Genomic DNA, 18,709 nt, shown 5'->3' with positions numbered 1-18,709 from the left:
CCGGCCGCGACTGCCTCTCATTTTTTTTCGCAACCCAAAACCTAAGAGGCTAAGACGGAGGATAGTTCGAACTTCTTGCCGATCGCGAACAGCGTGAGAGAGACGCTCTTCCCCTCGCCCTCGCCCTCGCCCTCGCGGCCCACCCCTCCTCCGCCTTCATGGAATCCCCCGACTCGCCCTATGCTTCCTCACCCGAGGCCGCCCCCCAGCGATCCCAGCACGCCAAATCTCCAGCCCCCGGTGAGATCAGACGATGCCGATCCCCTCCTTCTCTTTCCCTTCTGTTACCTCGCTGTTTTCTTTTTCAATGGTTATTGTTATTGTTGCTTCGTAGATTAATAGATGAGATCTGGCTTCTATTCGCCATTAATTAGCTGTTGATTAATTGATTTGGTTTCTGACGGAAGGACGACTGCAGCGTTGAAATTGATAGGTCTAGTCTTGTTTTGGTGTCTGAAAAAATGTGGTTGTAATCGTGTGGTCGATTAGGCGGAGACTCGTGTGGTTTACTTGTGGTTTGGATAATTATTCTGGAGAACATAGGATTCTGTGTGCTGTGAAGAGCCTGAATGGCTGAATGTGGTTTCTTTCGAGATCTTTCAGGATCATGGTTACTGAACTTGTAGAAATTGATAACTTCATGTCTTCTTACCTTTGCTATTAAAAAAAATTAAAAACCCTAGGTTCCAAGCACTTTGGATGAACGTTGCGGAGATGTGAGTGTTGCCAAGCAGATATAAAGAGGAAGTATTGGATCGGCATTATTGACAGCAAAGCAGTAACAAGTCTACGGCAATCCATGCCTCCTTTAATAGCAATACTTCTGGTACTTACACACCTGTATCAACGTAATATATGATACACGAGCCTTGATTTTGTCAAGAAAATTCTTGAGGTAAAAACTTTGAAATATATGCTCCTTCTCAAACTTTATCTCATTTATCTTGTGCAAAACACCAACAAGATGGTGTAAACATTAAGGGGAAATTTGTTTTATGTGATTTGGAGGAAACATATGAAAATTCTTTTGCATATTTTGTTTTTACTTGGGCAAATTTGTGCTCACATTACTAAGGCCACTTTCAGTTTGAAAGCAATGAAACATGGCATTAACTTGTTTAAGTAGAGTATGTCGGAGCAAGAAATGAAGGGTTAAAGCAGAAAAATAATTATTCCTCCTTTTTCAACGGAGTAGATGCCTTCCTTATTATCTGGGTTAACTGGCTTAGAAGAGAAGGAAAAAATATCGAGCGATAAATGCTCACTGATTTTTGTGAAATACCTTTTCTTCCCCTCAATTCAAGTCCTTTAACCCAAGCATGTGGGTTTTATTACCACCTAACTCCAAACCAAGCACAAGCTAAGAAGCTTGCTTGCCCCTCTCAATAACATACGACAGTATTGGGTAATCAGAAAAAAAAATACAAGACATTATGGAGACATTATGTTATTCTACGTGCTGAATCTTGGGAGTTTTGGTAAGAAAGAGTCTTTGAACAGTTAAAATCACACCTGGACCCATAGGCCTTCTTTGGATGCCAGACAATAAGCTCATCATTCGATGAGAAAGCTGAGGTTAAAAAGATGCTGGAAACAGGGTCTGTAGGGGAGATTGTGGCAGCTGGCAGCACAACTAATCCATGCTTTGTGGGATAACTAGATCCTTTTTCAAAAGTGACCTATCCCTAAGAAAAAGGGATAGGTTTTGTTGGCTACCCTGTTCTCTTTTGACTGCCCAACTTCAATGGATCTTTAAAATAGCAGTAGCACCAGGAAGATCTTATTGGGCCGAGAGATCTTCCAGTGTCCAAACAAGCCCCCAGCGAGCACCTTATACATCTTAATTTGCTTGAGTGTCATCTAAACTAAGCACCCTTTCAATTTTTTAGTAACTTAAGCTGGCAAGTTCTTTCTTAGTGGTGAAACTTGATCCATCAGACAAGATTGATATCTAGGTGCAAGCTCTAGGATTTACAGCTGACTTTCTTTTTGATCATTAATTTATCTAATTTTGATAAGATTTAGCGTTCATCTTTGAGACGATTGACATACATGCATAGATATGTTGTTGTTATTACTTGCTTGTCTTTGCACTTTTGTGGAAATGATGAATTTACCAAAAAGCACCAACATGCGGAGCTAAATAATTGTTATAACACAATATTTTAGGTGTTCGAGGTTGTTCTTGTCGAGGAACTTAGCATAATTAATTACCAACCAATGTAGTCTTCCTGAGCTGCAAATTTTATGCTGCACTCTGAGAAGATAAACCAAGCTGTTGAGAAACAGCTAGACGACAGTAAGGAATAAGTGGCTGTAAGAAACAGGAGGAAATTTATTTTTATTACCATTTCTAATGGTACAATTGAAAACCTTATTTGGCGGAAGGAAGAAGTATATGCCTGATGATTTTGGTATATATTCCTGTTGGAGTACTAGAAACTTCATATAACAACTATTTTGGACAAAAATTCCTACCACCATTTTGTCTTTGCTTACTGAGCAGATTTAATTAAGTATCATCAGCCAATTTGTTGTACATATGAATTATGATTCAACTAAGCAGGAGATGGACACTAGAATTGCTTTTACATCCTTATCATTAAGGGATCTAACAAACCTGAGAAAATAATTGACAGAGCTCTTACGGAAGATGGTTTGGAATGAGCATAAGCTTTGTCTGATTGTGAGTGCTGGCATATTGATAGTATCAACTTGTTATGTGGCTATTAGAATGAATTACTATTGACATCAGGGCGGAAAATGTATCAGACACGTATATTAACCAGATGCTAAATTTCATATACATATTTGTTTTAAATGGATATAGCTACATGTTAGATGTTGACAACTATTATTACAAATGATGATATAGACTGTATAGTTAAATTTTTTGAGCACCAAATCAAACATGTCACTGCATGTTGATGATGTGTTAATCTTGTCACTTGTTTTCCTTTTAAGTTTATGAGAGCTATATGAAACTAAATAAGTTTACAATAGAATCAGACATTCAGATATGGATTGGATGGTTGAGCATCCCTATATGTGTGTGTGTGTGTGTGTGTGTGTGTGGATAAAATTTGAATACAGAAGTTAGTCAGAATAGTAAAATTTGCATCCATATCCAGACAGATTTGGATATAGAAACATATCCTGACAGATAATGTCTGATCCATTTTCACTCAATTGACATGTAATGTTTTTGATCTAGTTTAGTTAGAATTCTGTTACCTTAAGTTCATGCTAGATCATGTCACTTTTTTTTCTGTCTCTTGCCATTTATACTTTGCAGAGATCACTTTGTTCCCTTTTTTTTAATTCCGCCAATCATATTTGTGCCTCTTTGGTAATTAACTCTTTTTTTTTGTGCGCGCACGCGCGCGCACTTAATATTCCATCATCATTCTTGTTATCAGATGATAAGAAGCCGACACATGTTAGGTTTCTGGTGTCAAATACTGCAGCTGGCTGTATTATTGGAAAGGGAGGATCAACAATTACTGAATTTCAGTCACAGTCCGGAGCTCGTATTCAGTTATCACGTAATCATGAATTTTTTCCAGGAACATCTGATAGAATAATCCTGATTTCTGGAACGGTTAGTGAAGTAATAAAGGCAATGGAACTGATCTTTGAAAAATTGCTGACCGAGGTATACTTTGTCTATATGGCCTTAGTTTTGTATCTTTTTGCACTTTCATACCTTATCTAACATTTGCTCTTCTTGTATAAACAGGCAGAAGAGACTAATGATCTTGAAAGTGTACCAAAAGTGAGGCTTGTTGTTCCAAATAGCTCATGTGGTGGAATAATTGGCAAAGGGGGATCGACAATAAAGTATGTTTTGTCCAGACATACTTCATCACTAGTAATATTTTCATTATAATGTTTAATATACCTTCAGTTCAGAAATGGTCTTTCTGTAAGTCAGCTTTGCCAGCTCTAAATGATTTACAGCTATAAAGTTGCTTTGGCCGCAAGACTAGATTAAACTTGGATTAAGGCCCAAGTGAGAAGCAAGATTCATAAAGACAAATTTAGATAAATGTGATCACTTTTTAATTATGGTCTGTCTGTCCTTCGATTTGATCAATATGAATTGTGTTACATTGCATCATTCCACCATGTTTTGCAAAAGATCACTCAGTCTGATTATGGCTTGTCTGCCTCTTGTGTCATGTGGTAATTTACAATAATAGTATACAGGCACATGCAGTGCATGGTTCTTAATAAAAAAAGTTAAAAATAGCCATAACCATCGATCTTGTCTCAATTATTTGATGCTAGCTTTGAGGATCCTTATACCCCCAGTGTTCCTATTTAGGATCACCACTGTACAAACATCAACTAATATCAAATGCAAACCTGTTTCTTAGTTTGCATGCTTTTTTAGAATTGGCAATCAACCTAATGTCCCTGTCTAACCTTTTTCATATGGGCTTGGAACCAACATTGGTGGTGTTATGCATGAAAAAAGCTACTCTAAAGATATTAGCAAAAAGTTTCAATATATATATGAGTAAGAGAAATAAATTGAAAATTTAAGCAAAGCCTATGATTAGAAACAAAAGGTGCATGATATACTATCTATCTTTTGGGTAATTTTCTTTCTTTTTAAGAGAAATAAGTTACAATTGTTAGATATGGGATCTTTAAATATCTTCTTAGTTAAGATAAGATATGTATTTGGAAAGAGTTTTTATCTACAATAGAGTACATATTCAACATATATTATCTTATCTAACAACTCAAGCATGCACATGGGAGAGTGAGGGAGAGAGAGAGGGAGTTCTGGACAAACCCCGTCACCTCCCCCTATGCATACAACTCAAGTGTGAACATGGGAGAGGGAGAAAGGTGGGGTGGGGGGCAGAGAGGTAACCATCACATCTTAGCATACAGATGTAATGGTCTGGGAATATAAAAGCATGCAAATCTTTTTCTTTCCTCCCAAACTACCTATACCACATACTATCATACAGTAAAATTACTGGTGGTAAGCATTTTTTTTTGCCAAGGACAAATTTACCAGTCAAGGGCCTCAATGTGCTTTTGTTTTTTTTTCTTTTTCAATTTAGCATAGATATGCAAAATTTGTTCATTTGATGATTTATTTTCTGAGATGTACTGATGGATTTAAGCATGCATTTATGCAGGTCATTTATTGAAGATTCCCGGGCTGGCATTAAGATATCGCCTCAGGATCATACTTATGTTGGGTTGAATGATAGGCTAGTTACATTGTCAGGGTCTTTTGAGGAACAAATGCGAGCTGTCTATCTTATATTGTTGAAGTTAATAGAAGATGCTCATTATCCACAAACTTTAAATTCACCATTTTCCTATGCAGGTGTGTCTTCAAAAGTTGATGCTCAACTTGCTAATTTCTTGCTATGACAGCCAGTTTGGCATGCATTTACTTCGTGGGATTTATGTTTTCTAATCTTAATTCTTTTTGGATTCTATGAAGTTATCCACTGAATAGTTGTGAAAATTTTCTTTACCTTTTTGTCTGCAATCAGTGCCTTAGAATTCTTCAGTATGGTTTTACGTATTTTATGTTTTTCAGTTCTAAATGTCTTAGGGCTAACTTCGTTGGAAGAACGTATGATTGATGCCTATTCTTGGGTCCTTGTTGGTTTATAGCATTATTGTTCATATTGGTTGTTGTTTCAGTTCTTCCCTTGAAATTGTAAGGGCTGGTGAATGAAATCTGAAACGGGACATGCTGATGGTCATATTTTTTTTTTTTTGGGGGGGGGGGGATACTTTATCAACTCTTTCCATTTTTTTCTAAATTTTCTATCTTGAATGGATTCGAAGATAAGCTGCAAGTAAGAACAACTAACCTAATATTTTGTATTCACACATGAATGAATATATGTACATATAATCTTATTAGTATCTATTAATCTTGCTTTCAATGATCTATTGGATATATTGGAGTCACTTGACAAGTTTTTGGCCATTAGATTGAATGAAAAGATTGGATTATTGGAAGACTGCCTTGATTAAAGACCAGCCTTGTAGCTGACAGTGGTGGTGAAGGATCATTAGTCGCATGTTTGAATTTGAAGTCGTAGCTACCCAGTGTTCTTGCCTAAACTGGCTTGGAGGTCACCAACTAGTGCACCATTGGGAGCAACAGGAATTCATCAATGAGAGGCTTATGAGAAAATGGGAGAAGAAAAGAAGTTGATGGATGGAACCTATGAGTTGTTAAATTTTCTACTGGGGTACCAATCAATCAACCTGGTCAATACAGCATTAAGTTTGAGAAGGGGACGTTGATATGAAAATTGAAAGAGTGGGTACAGGCCTTTAGTGCTTGGAGCTCATCCTATTATCAATTTGCTGCTGCCTCATTTGAATAATATGGCAGTCAATGATCATTTGATACTCATGAACAATGCCGAACTGCGACATTGACTTAAAGAATAAGTCTCATCTGTTGTGCAAAAGCATGATTTTACATTAGAGATGTCAAAATCATGTTATATGACTGAGATCATGCACCATCCAACTGCGAGTCTGAATCTGAGCTGATGCTATGGGTTGGTGAAGTTTGTCCTGGAGCATGGTAAGAAACCATAAATGGTGTGGTGGCAGACAGATATTGGACGGACAGATTTCAGTTTTCAAATAACGTGTGATGAAGGTTTGGTTTCTAGATTTAAGGAACGATTGTTAGGGTGAATTGTATAAAAGCAATTCTTTTGCTGGCATCATACCCTTATATGTATATATGAAATCAAGGTCGGCGGAACCGTCCCGAATTGGGCGGTTCGGAGAAGTACCGAGCTTTACCGGTGGCGGATCGGAACGGTTTCGACAACTGAAACGAAAAGCATTTGTTAGAGGGGGAGAAGGAGAAAGAAAGAGAGAAAAAGAGAGAGAGCGAGCGGGGGAGGGAGAGGGAGAGGGAGAGGAAGGAAGACCTGTGCAGCCGGGCAACCTGTCCGGGCTCCGGTTTTTGCATAGAAAACCTTGCATGAAATAGAGTCTATGCCTTTATTTGCAGTAGATTTGATCTACACTTCATGACAAATTAGTTGTGCAGTATACAATTTTTACAACTATTACAAACAAGATAGAATATGTGATGATTGGAACTTTGTATGAAAAGTGGAAAAAAGTGTCCAAGTAAGACTTGAATGAGAGTGCTGCAGGGAAGCTTCGGGAAATTGATACTAATAGATGTGACTCTAGATAGAATAAAGCTAAGAAGCAGATTTACTGTAGATCTCAAATAAATGAGGTGAAATTGGTTAAATCTGGTATATTCACATGTTCTCTTTTGGTATCTTTCTTATGTATGGTTTCATGGAACTTTTTGCAAGTTTTTCAACCATTTAGTTTGTTGGAGTAGGATGAGTATGATGAATGTTAGGCAAAACTTATGTACATCTTGTGGCTTCCTCTACATCATACTCCTTGCATTCACTCTCTGATATTGCTAGACAGTCATTACCTCTTTGGTTGAGTTGACGGTGGGAGGAGAGGGGACAGATTGGTTAAGTTGGGATGGGTATAACAAGGAGAAAGTTGGGAGGAAGGACATTGATTGGTCAAAAATGGTGGGAGTGATTGCAGGAGTAGATCAACTTAGGAAATGCTGCTATGATGGTGGCTCGGCATTGGAAGGCAGCAGAAATGATATAAAAAAAATGAATATGTTTGGTTGGATAGAAGGACGTGGCATATATTAGAGATGAGGGGATGAAATCAGAGGGTGGTGAATTTGCGAAAATTAATTGTTAACTACATCCTGGATCATACAACATTTGCTAGATTTTTTTTATAAGCCATCGTATGATGATAAAGTTAAGCAATTGTAGTCATAATTACCAAACCAAGAAAATAAATCATATATAAATAGCTACTAGAGATAGCAATAATGATTGCAGTTATGTAAAGTCCATCACATTGTTGAAGTCAACTATATGCTTGATTATGCGAGCAGAGGCCCATAATCTTATGTGACTGGAAATTTATTTCCTAATGAAAAATTTTGTTCCATGTGTTGGGGTTCACTAGAACTCCTGTTAGATACCCCAGTTTTCAGAAATAAGAAACGAAAATTCAATATGAACACGCAAAAAGGCTAATCTCATCTTTTAGAGTTGAGACATGTTCCTGAGGGCTGTTACTTTCATGTAACTAGGGTTTTGGTTATGGTTTTCTTTTTTTTTTCTTTGGTGGATTGTTATGATTGAATGTCTGCATGCATACGACTCTTCACATTTATTTTTTTTAAAAAAATACTTTTTTTGGTCTGAGAAACATTTTGTTTTGGTTTAAGTGCCTTTATTCTCCTCTCTGATTGTCATGTTATTTTTTATTTATTTAAGTCTTGAATTTTTTTCCAGTTACTCTGATTTTATTGTTTGCCATCCAGTTGATTAATTACTTATACTTACTGCTGATGCTGCCTGGAACATCTGTACATGACATTGGAAGTTCCTCAATTTAACCTAACCGCCCACCCCCAACCCATCCTATCTATATATTATATAATATTAACAATTGAGTGTATAAGTTGGTGATGGCAATGCTATAGTCGGTTAATCAGTTCATTTGTTGACACCACTGCATATGTTTTTTCTTTTGCACTTGTATGCATGTGGTTTATCACACATGTTTGATGAAAATCTAATTCTTATATTTCCCCCTTTCTCATTTGAACTTTCAGGTGCTAATTTACGAGGTTATCCCAGCGTTCCTGTGGGCTATATGATCCCTTCAGTAGCATACAACACAACAAATTATGGACCAAATGGACTTGGGGGAAAATACCCAAATAACAAGGTTAGAAATTTATATCAGTGCATAAGTTCCTGATAATGGCAGGAAAGTCTGTTCCGTAGTTGTTCTGTGTGCCCCTACTCATCTGTTTAAGATGGAATACTAATATTCCTCTGTTAATTGTAAACTTTTCTACCATATGAAAGTGTATGAGTATTGAATGTTGGCCATGGTATCGCTATTAGGATGCAAATTCCCTATATTGATCGCACTTGTGGTGCATTGAAATTAACAAAAGTATTTTGAAAGTTACTTTTGGTTAGAAACATTTACTTGACAGATATGCCATGCTATAGATCAAGACCCCTTGAAGACAACAAGCATTATGAGAAATTGAAACTGCATCAAGGATGCAGAACTCTAAACTTTATGAATTTAGGATTTTCTATCTTTTGTACAAATGCGGTACCAAGTTTTTTTCTTTTAAGCATAATCCTATTTGGACACTGGCATCAATTATGGTTGCTAACAAAACCCAATGATTCAAGGAAAGAGATTTAAAATATTAATGGGCCCTAGAATGTCCCATATAACATTGATGATCAATCCTAACAAAGAAAACATTTTTGGTGCATCCAGATTCTTTTGTGGACGTGGAGCTTTTAGATTTATGGGTAAAGAAATCACAGAAATTGTTTGTATGTAGTTATTGTGAATTTCAACATAATGATCAACTACATCTGCTCAAGAAACATTCATGGCCATGTTTTGTTAGCTATATTTGCCAACCCTTCTAGCTCACCTGCACTACTCCCTTCTATGGTTCTACCTCTCCATCTTGAACCGCCTTTAACCGCTTCTCATTTGTTAAGTTCAATATTTGAGTTGTCTCAGTTTTTTGCACAAGTTTAATTATTTTTTGATATTTTTCATCTCTGCAACCAAAACCTATGAATGTGCATGAGCCTGTCAGGCCACACTTAAAAGATACCATGTCATTTTTCAGTGTTCCCTTTTTGCAGTCCTATTTTATGATCTTGTTCCTTTTACCCTCTTTTTGGTTTATGGTAAACACAATTAAGAAGCTTTATCTGATGCAATAATGTTGGTTATTATCTGTTTTATGATGCTTTTGAGTTGTATTTTTGCCAGAGTATGATGCCACAAGCAATTCCCACAAGGTCACCTATGGGGTCTCATGAAGGCCAAGGCAGCTCAGTCACAATTGGTGTTGCCGATGAGCATATTGGTGCTGTTGTCGGTCGTGGGGGAAGGAACATAATGGAGATCAGTCAGGTTTATAATGCACCCAGTCCCTCAGTTTGTTCTCGTCTTTAATGCGTTGATGCAAGTAATCAGTCCACATAAACTGGTCCTCTTGTATAAATGACTTGGTAGAAAGGGGAGATTTGAACCTAGATAAATGATGGCTTCTCTGTTTTCATTCATTCGAGAGTTTATTTTGTAAAGAAAGGAATTTGTTACATTATAGAGAATATTTATTCAGATTTAAAAAATCTCACCTTGACTCCTTTCATTTACATCCGACAATGAGACTTTTTAAATAGAAAAAAAATCTTGGCATTAATTTGTGTGGAAAATCTGATTGAGGCATTCAAACTGCATTAGGAATTGATGTGTTATATTTTGAATATTGAAATCTTAATTTGTTGCTGTTCCAAAACATCTGAAGATTGTAAAACTTTGTTGCTAAAACTGCTAGTTGTGAATTACATATATTTGTCAAAAGCATTCTTAGTATATAGGAATTATTGATTGAATATTATTATTGATAAAGATTACAATTATGCAGGTTAGTGGAGCTAGGATTAAGATATCAGATAGAGGTGATTTCCTTTCTGGCACCTCAGATAGGTATTACAGCTCTTTCATCCTCTTGCGTTTTCCCCCTCTGTGACCAGGCATGTTGTTTCCTAATTCTTTTTTCAATGCGACATGCAGGAAAGTAACAATCACTGGATCACCGGAAGCAATTCGCACTGCTGAGGCTATGATTATGCAAAAGGTTTCATCTAATTCTGAGAGTTGATAAGTTCTGTGCGATTCCGGTGGTTGCTGCAATTGCGCTTATGCTAGATCTGTACATCAATTATTCTGCTGGATTAGATTTGTTAGACTAATATGATAGTAGAGTTTCTCTGGGTGGAAGGTGTTTACAAGGCCTGTAGTTAATAATACAAAGGGAAAGGTAAAATGTATGTCTCTGATAGCCCAGGATGAGTGCCTTCTACACGACAGTTTTGGTAGGCATCTGCACAGAAAAGGAAAAGTGGCTTTCCAAAACAGTAAGTTAGATTTTGGTGTTTGAGGCCGGATGCAACTCTAACATACTGTCTTGGCCATATTGATCAACAGAAGTGTAGTTGATATTCTCATATATGCAGCATGAATTCTTTATCAGATGACACTGGCAAATTCTCATGCACATACATACTGCTGCTGCTGTGTTGTTGAACTTAAATATCTGGTTCTAGGACTTTTCAAAAAAAAATATTTCTTTGATGAATTTTCTGGATAATTTATACTGGTTCTGTTGTACCATTTATGCCAGATCCTTGTTATTCTCGACAAAGCATGGAATTTATTGTGACAGCTGCTCTGGCTACGGGCTGGGAAAAACTTCCGTGGATAGAATTATTGGACCATGTACGGCCGATTGAATTAGAAATTCTGTAGGATTTGGGCGGGCCTAACTATTTTAGATATTTATGAATATAGGACTAGCCCAGGTTGTAATTTCATAATTTTGTTAGTTATACTGGTTTAATTTATAAATTCTGTAGAATTTTTAGCTAAATCATCCAAATAGACTTTTAATGAGCTGGACTAGTTCATCTACCTATCCGGTCGGTGGGATGTGCCTTATATGGGTTTAACCTAACTTTTTTGATATTCTTTATGGTCCTTAGGTTCCTCAAGGATACAAGAATGAAACTTGAACCGACGAACTTCTTAATTTCCTAGGCACACGAGTCTGTTGTTCAGTTCCCCAAAAATATCAGAATGAAATTGTAATGCATAGGACCATCTTGTTTTCTAGGAAATCGAAGTCTCATGACCTGTATAAGCTGCATGCAGAAAATCTTTGGCTTCACGCACCAACCAAGCTTTCGGAGAACAGAATATGACCTGCCTAAAATAAAGCACTGGTTTTGCAAAGAGATCGAGCTTCCCACTTAAATCTCTTCAAATTCCTCACCCGTCATTGAGACCATGATAGCGTAGCTCGCAAAAATTATGGATGAAAGACTTGCAAATCAATAATCGTCTGGCTCATCCCTCATGACGGCTTTTTTTTTTTATTATTTACCAAAGTCATTTTTCCTCGCAAATCAATGATCTCCCGTGATGGCAGTCGGAATCTGCACTTAACGCTTCCATGCATGCTTGGCGCGGGCGTCATTCAACGTCGATATGTCCACTTGCGGTGCAACCTCCAATGGCCTTGGATATTCTCATAAAATTCACAAGTAGGAAGAGCCGGCAGGTTCCACGCGTAGGAAAAGGCAACAGGTTGAATTTTTCCGCGCCGAGATCAAAGGAAGGAATCCACCTCATACGGGCAGCTCTGCAGATGACGTAGCTCCCAGTTTTCAAACTTGTCGGCCTTTTTAGGTGCTTCCCAGTTGCCGGGTTGTGCAAAAATAGCAGTCCCTCCCTTGTACTCTTCGTTGAACACTGAGCCGTTAGAGGCGAGTTAGGTTATATGTAACCAGTTAGTTTTTTTTATTAGCATAATTTTATTAAAGTGATTTTAGAGATCAAATAATAATCTGTCACCTATAATATTTTTCAACAACAGGCATAAATAAAGAAGAGTGACCTAGCTCAACTTCAAGCCCTAACAGGAATAGGACAAAGTCTCCCATGACAACATATGGAGGACTTGTTTAATATGCTGTTTCCTGAATCCGTTATTCAGTAACATACATACAAGAAAGTCACCATCACCTATGGTTATGCAAGAGGATTCATTCAATCCTGCACGGTGATGCAACTGACCAATAAATTTAATCCTGCTCTCTTTATCGAATCTATGTACATCAACTAATCTGCTGGATGAGATTCTTTAGGCAAACGTTATGAAAACGTTTCTTTTGGTGGTATAAGATACTAACAAGGCACTGGTTACATAGAGGACAGAATTTAATGGGCTGGTTACGGAGACAAAAATATATCAGGCTAATTTACCACACCAGTACTAGGATGGGCCTTGTGCTATCTCTTCTGCCCCCCACTGCTAACCAGAATATAGGCCACAACAAAGGGAAGAACACCCAGCTCGAGAACAAGTCTCAAATAATTCGTGTTTGTCAATGCAGCGACCAGCAGCTACCAGCCCCATGTATTGAACTCCATTCTAAAACCCCTCATCTCCTCTCCAAAGTCCGAATCTAATTTGCTCGAGTATGCCACGTTCTGAGCGCAGCGGATCCCTGTTTCCACATAAAGAATTGGAGCTTGTGCCCTTTGAAACGGTCGAACCATGCAGTGATCCTAGCAAATAAATCAATCTAGGGCCGTCAAATGCAGTACAACATGGAAAAGTAGACACATTAAAGGCTCTAAAATATTTGAGCTCGGTCATTATTGGAATATTTTAATGGCTTACGGGCTCTAGTTTATTCCAACAGATTTGTCCCATTTGGGCTTGGTAGGATTTGAGGGAGGCTCAAGCAGGGAAGTTTCCATGCAAGATCCAGGTTGACTTAAAACCAAAGAGCAGAATGCTTGAGCTCCGATCTTGCCTCATCCCAAGCTCCATGTAAGGATGCATTCTAGCGGTGGAGAAAAATTGATCTAGGAGGAGGTTATACTCCTGGACGGGCCTAGAAAAGATGAACCCAGAGGGTCCTCCATTCTTCCGGAACAACGACCCACAAGGCTTTCGGATGAACAACAACCCACAAGGCTTTCGGATGTATGAAGGAATAGAAAGCTCGATTCCTTCCTCGCCGGCCGGTGTGGCCTCCGGTGCTGGTACCTACTCCCAAACTCTCTTGTACGGAATTTCACTCCTTAGGGACAAGGTCCAAGAGGTGCAGTTCCTCGTTAGCCTAGTGGTCTCCCCTGATCCAACCCAACGGCAGTCTGTAGCTGTGGCAGCCTCCGGTGCCGGCGCTATAATTCAGGAGATCATCGTCGCAGCCTCCTCGATGATATACGCCTTGCAGCAGGTGGCAGTTGGTGCAGTGTCTGCCAACACCGAGGATGGCAGCATCTCCCATCCTCATGGCGTGAAGGCTTCTTATGATTGCTTATCCAAAGCTAATGGAGTAGATCATATAGATCATGTCCTCAACGACTTTGAAGGTGGTATGATAGGTGCTGTAACTCATCGCAGTACTAATACTATTAATCCTGACGGTGCTAAAAATGGCCACAGAAATAAGGATAGTAGCAACAAGCCAGGATCCCCTTCGACAGCATGCGATATAATCGAACTGGAAGCTGCTGAATTATTGGCCAAGTACACACACTACTGCCAAGTTTGCGGCAAGGGATTCAAGCGTGATGCGAACCTAAGGATGCACATGAGAGCCCATGGAGACGAGTACAAGACAAATGCAGCCCTTTCCAAACCCATGAAGGGGGGCAGCGCCGCCGCTGCCATGGGGCACGAGGACGGCACTCCTTTTGGCTTGCCAAGAAAGTACTCATGCCCTCAGGAAGGGTGCCGGTGGAACAAGAAGCATCCCAAGTTCCAGCCCCTCAAGTCAATGATATGTGCCAAGAACCACTACAAGAGGAGCCACTGCCCGAAGATGTTTGTGTGCAACCGGTGCAACCAAAAGCAATTCTCCGTGCTGTCGGATTTAAGGACGCATGAGAAGCACTGCGGGGATCTCAAGTGGATGTGTTCATGCGGGACAACCTTCTCCAGAAAGGATAAGCTCATGGGTCATGTAGAATTGTTTGTTGGGCACGCTCCTGCGACGAATTGCTTCCGGAAGCAAGGGAACTTGAAGTAGCATGAGATGCAAGTTCAAATGGATGGGAGGTACAAGTATTTAAAACTAGTAAAGTTCGGGGAAGCTAATATGTTGATTAACATATGTTTGGGATTATGCATTACGTTTTGGACAGTAAGCTTCCAGAGATTTTATGGAAATGGTTAAACTACGTATCATGTATGTTATATTCTATTTTGAGTGTGAAATAAGCAATTTCGTTACTAATTCCCACATTCTCCACTTCGTTCTCTTCCTTTATTCTTTCTGAGGTTTCTAGATGATTTGTGGTTGGCTTACTGAAACCTTGGTGAATGTATGGAAAATTAATTTGATGGTTTGGAGACTCATGAAAGAAGACAGTAATTCTTAACATTAATATTTAAACATTTTATGTGATCACCATCATTTAGGGAATGATTACATGAGACAGCCTAGGCTGGTGACTCAACCGATGGAATTGGATGAGATGGTGCCAGTGGGCAGAGGGTCAAAGTTAGCGAGCTTAATTTATACACTTCTCAGAGGCCCTCCAAAACAGCAAAGGGATGCAGTATAAGTCTGGAAGGCAAGCGTTCATCCGAGAGTGGCTTTGTTTCTTTAAAAATTGGTTTGGAATCGATCTTCATGCAGAAGGACTCTTCATCGTAGATGCATTCCTATGCCCCCTTATTGTGAGCAGTGCACAAAACTAGAAGAAACCATTAACCTCGTGCTTCTTGAGTATCCTAGAGTAGTACAAATTTGGAGTCACTCAGCTATGTGCCACAACCCACCCATCCTTGGAATTTGGAGACTTTCATCCAGTCTATTAAAAATGGTAGTCTCAGAAGAGATGCTAATCAGATGTATGTCTTACTGTGCAATGTTACTCATCATATATGGTCAGCCAGAAGTAGAAGACTTTTCAAAAATAATAATGAGAGTCCTTTGAGCTGTTGTTTTGGGAGCTTTATACCATGCCTTAGACTTTATGCGGGCTAAATCACTGGAGAATTGATGGGTATTAAGGAAATTTAGGGTTTCGCATTTGCAATTTCTATGTCCCATTTGATTTATTTCATTTGGGAACCCCCACCCCCTAATTTTCTCAAAATCAACTTCGATGGTAGTGTGAGGAGTATGGGTCAAAGCAGGTGATGTTACAGTTCCACTGGTTGAATTGAGGTTGATTGGAAGGGGATTCTAGAACAATTATCTCATGGGTCATGGCAGAAGATCACCAGTAAGAGCCTATTCATTCATTGATGATGGATATTTGGAGACTTAGATCAAGTATCACATCATGTGTAGTTAAGCATATTTTCAGAGAGGCAAACATGATGGTTGATTGAGTGACTTCTTTTGTTATTGGTTATAATGGATTAGAGTTTTGGGATACCTCCTCAGCATTATCTGGTTATCTTTGGAACATTTTGACGGCTGACTCAACTATTTGTATTTATTCAAAGGCCGTGTGAAGCAGCCGGACCTGAGGAAGAAGAAGAAAACAAAAGAAAATGCCTAATATAGTTATAGAAGAAATAACGAGTTTTCCATACAGAGTAAATTGTACGCAGAGAAATATCCCGAAACATGCTAGATGGATCCATGAGCAATAGTTATGGGAAATATAGAGACCTGTGATCAAGTTAAGGAAGCTCCTTTTACAATTTTGCTTTACCCTTGGTTTATCTCTTCACTCCTCAACTTCAACTTATGAGCGAAACAAATTTGTACCAACTTATGTTTGAGGGCAAGAAGGTGGAAACTCACCCATCTCATAAACCAGGAGTAAAGGAAAAAATCCCTAGATCTTAGGGAAGCAGGATCAAGAGAGAACAGTTGATAGAAACTTAACATAAAATGAGTACAGCGAAGAGTTACATAACTAGTAAATTCTTGGCATAGATCCAAGAAAGTTTTTGAAGCAGCCAATCTAATCCATTCCGCCCAGTACCACTTTACATTTTTGATGATGGTTTAAACACAGCCAACATTTGGAAGAAAGATCTTTCTGCTCCTCTCTTTCCATACTAACCACCAGGCTGCCAGGAAAATCAAATCCCATCCAGCTTTAAATTTTAAAAGTAACCCTTCTCTGTCTCCATTCAGACCACACCAAATGCAGTATAGCAAACCCCAGAAATCTGTAACTCATGCTTGAAGTGCTGAAGCACCTGGATAATTGATTCTTTTTTGAAGGTGCACTGATGGACTGTCTCCAAGTTGTTCTAGATAGCCATTTATTGCTTGGTTATTCAATTAAATAGAGATGATTAATTATTTATTTTTATAGGAATCTCTTAGTTTCTAAATGACTTGTCCATTTCTCGGGATTTTTTGAGCAAAGACTGCTCTTGATTTGAGAATTCCTTCAGGAAATCTCCTGTCAATTTGAAATGCAATAATATAATTAAGCTTCTGCGGCTTTCTTAGCTTTCTAAATAATCTAGAAGCTTGCATTGTAGCTAATGATTCGCTTTATAAAGTTATTTTTCTATATCTTGTTCATCTTTTATGCATGCCATTGCATGAAAAACAATGGTTTGATTCTCAATCATCAATGCTTGAATCCTCATTAGATGTATTTCATTTTTGGAGTTCCTTTTTTTTCCCATGCACTTCGCTTTCTCTATCTCCACCAAGCTTTTATCATCAATTTGATGTTTATAGTATCATAATTACTATCTCGCGTTATCAAATGATCAGCTGCCAAATTGTTGCAAATGTTTAGTACCAAAGTCTTCTAGCTTCGAATGAGAACTCTTGCAGCTTCAAATTTTGCAAAGATATTGGTCAAATGAAACAATTCAAGCATTGTCATGAATTTATCCTATCATAACTAGTAAATTGTAGTATCACATACTAATCGTTTGGCCAAAACATTATCAGCATGCCACATGGCATCCCTTGACATAAGTTGAAATATCATAGATAATGTATAGAAATATATATATATATATATATATATATATATATATATATATATATAGCTTTTGACAGACTAGGTAATAGATAATATATTACTAATAAATACTGGTGGCTAATTGTTTAGAAACTAACGACTTATTTGGTTCACATGAAAAAAAATTTCTTCCTGAAATATTTTTTCTAGAAAATTGATGCATGGATATATGAAGCCTAAAAAAGTGGTTTTTACATGCTTGATTGACCATGGAAAATTAACACATTTTAGAGTGGCTTATGTTTGGTTGAGCATCTATTTTTTTTAGGAATGTTGTGTAAAATACCTGTTATGCCATTGAGAAAAAAAAAGATTTTACCCTAAGCGAAGTGATTCTCTAAGCCTGAGTTTTTGGCAAGTTTTGATGAGGTAGCCTCAAGCGTGTCGGATGAGGTAAAATTGTCAACCACCCTAGTGGTCATGACCATTTCATATCACGCCATTAACTTACACTAGGTCTATCCTAGTTGAGGACAATATACTAAAGTTTGCTCATAAGAATAGATTACTAAAATGAAGTTGCAGTGAAAGTTTAATATTGATCTAGTATTTGAGTCTCCAATCCAATATGACGGAAGACTTGACCTCTATTTCTACCCAAAAATTGGTTTCCTAGGTTCTTGTTTAGAATTCCTCACTCAACTTTTAATAGATTAAAAAAAAAAAAATCGTAGCAATCCCTTATTGCAAGTTGTTATAATTGAATCCAGAATGTTATTAACAAAATATCTCGCTTTAGCTCATTGGGCTGCAAAGGGCCTTCAGGCCCAAACAGTCATATAAGTGCTCGGCCTCATGGCTATCTCGAGCTGAGAACAGCTGCAGGTTTGGCTTGAAACAGAAAATTACGGTAGCTGAAAGTTGAAACAAGCTTGTATTTATTTTTTTCAAGTTGAATACTGCGCAGGCTGCACTTCTTTTCCAGCTAAGCTTGGAGTCGTGGCATGAGCCTGGTTAATTTTTTCAGATCAAATGAGCTTTCATGAGCCAGTTTATAAGATAAGGTTAAGTTGTTCGTGAACACTTGGTTCTTCCTTGGCTA

At 38.2% G+C, this 18,709-nt stretch overlaps 2 protein-coding genes across 2 annotated transcripts; both read left to right on the top strand.

Annotated features, from left to right (window-relative positions):
- The first annotated feature begins 17 nt into the window (after positions 1-17).
- LOC103705494 (protein BTR1) lies at positions 18-11,275 on the top strand. Its single transcript, XM_008789221.4, has 8 exons — positions 18-240; positions 3,420-3,655; positions 3,740-3,840; positions 5,160-5,353; positions 8,696-8,811; positions 9,901-10,044; positions 10,562-10,623; positions 10,711-11,275. The coding sequence occupies exons 1-8, from the start codon at positions 159-161 to the stop codon at positions 10,796-10,798; spliced, it is 1,023 nt and encodes a 340-aa protein (XP_008787443.1). The 5' UTR covers positions 18-158; the 3' UTR covers positions 10,799-11,275.
- A 2,236-nt stretch (positions 11,276-13,511) lies between these two features.
- On the top strand, positions 13,512-14,935 carry LOC103705572 (protein SENSITIVE TO PROTON RHIZOTOXICITY 2-like). Its single transcript, XM_008789335.4, has one exon. The coding sequence runs from the start codon at positions 13,608-13,610 to the stop codon at positions 14,739-14,741; it is 1,134 nt and encodes a 377-aa protein (XP_008787557.3). The 5' UTR covers positions 13,512-13,607; the 3' UTR covers positions 14,742-14,935.
- The last annotated feature ends 3,774 nt before the right edge of the window (positions 14,936-18,709 follow it).

This window comes from Phoenix dactylifera, chromosome 17 (genome assembly GCF_009389715.1).
Source record: "Phoenix dactylifera cultivar Barhee BC4 chromosome 17, palm_55x_up_171113_PBpolish2nd_filt_p, whole genome shotgun sequence".
NCBI lineage: Eukaryota > Viridiplantae > Streptophyta > Magnoliopsida > Arecales > Arecaceae > Phoenix > Phoenix dactylifera.
This window is presented reverse-complemented; position numbering and strand designations above follow the sequence as displayed.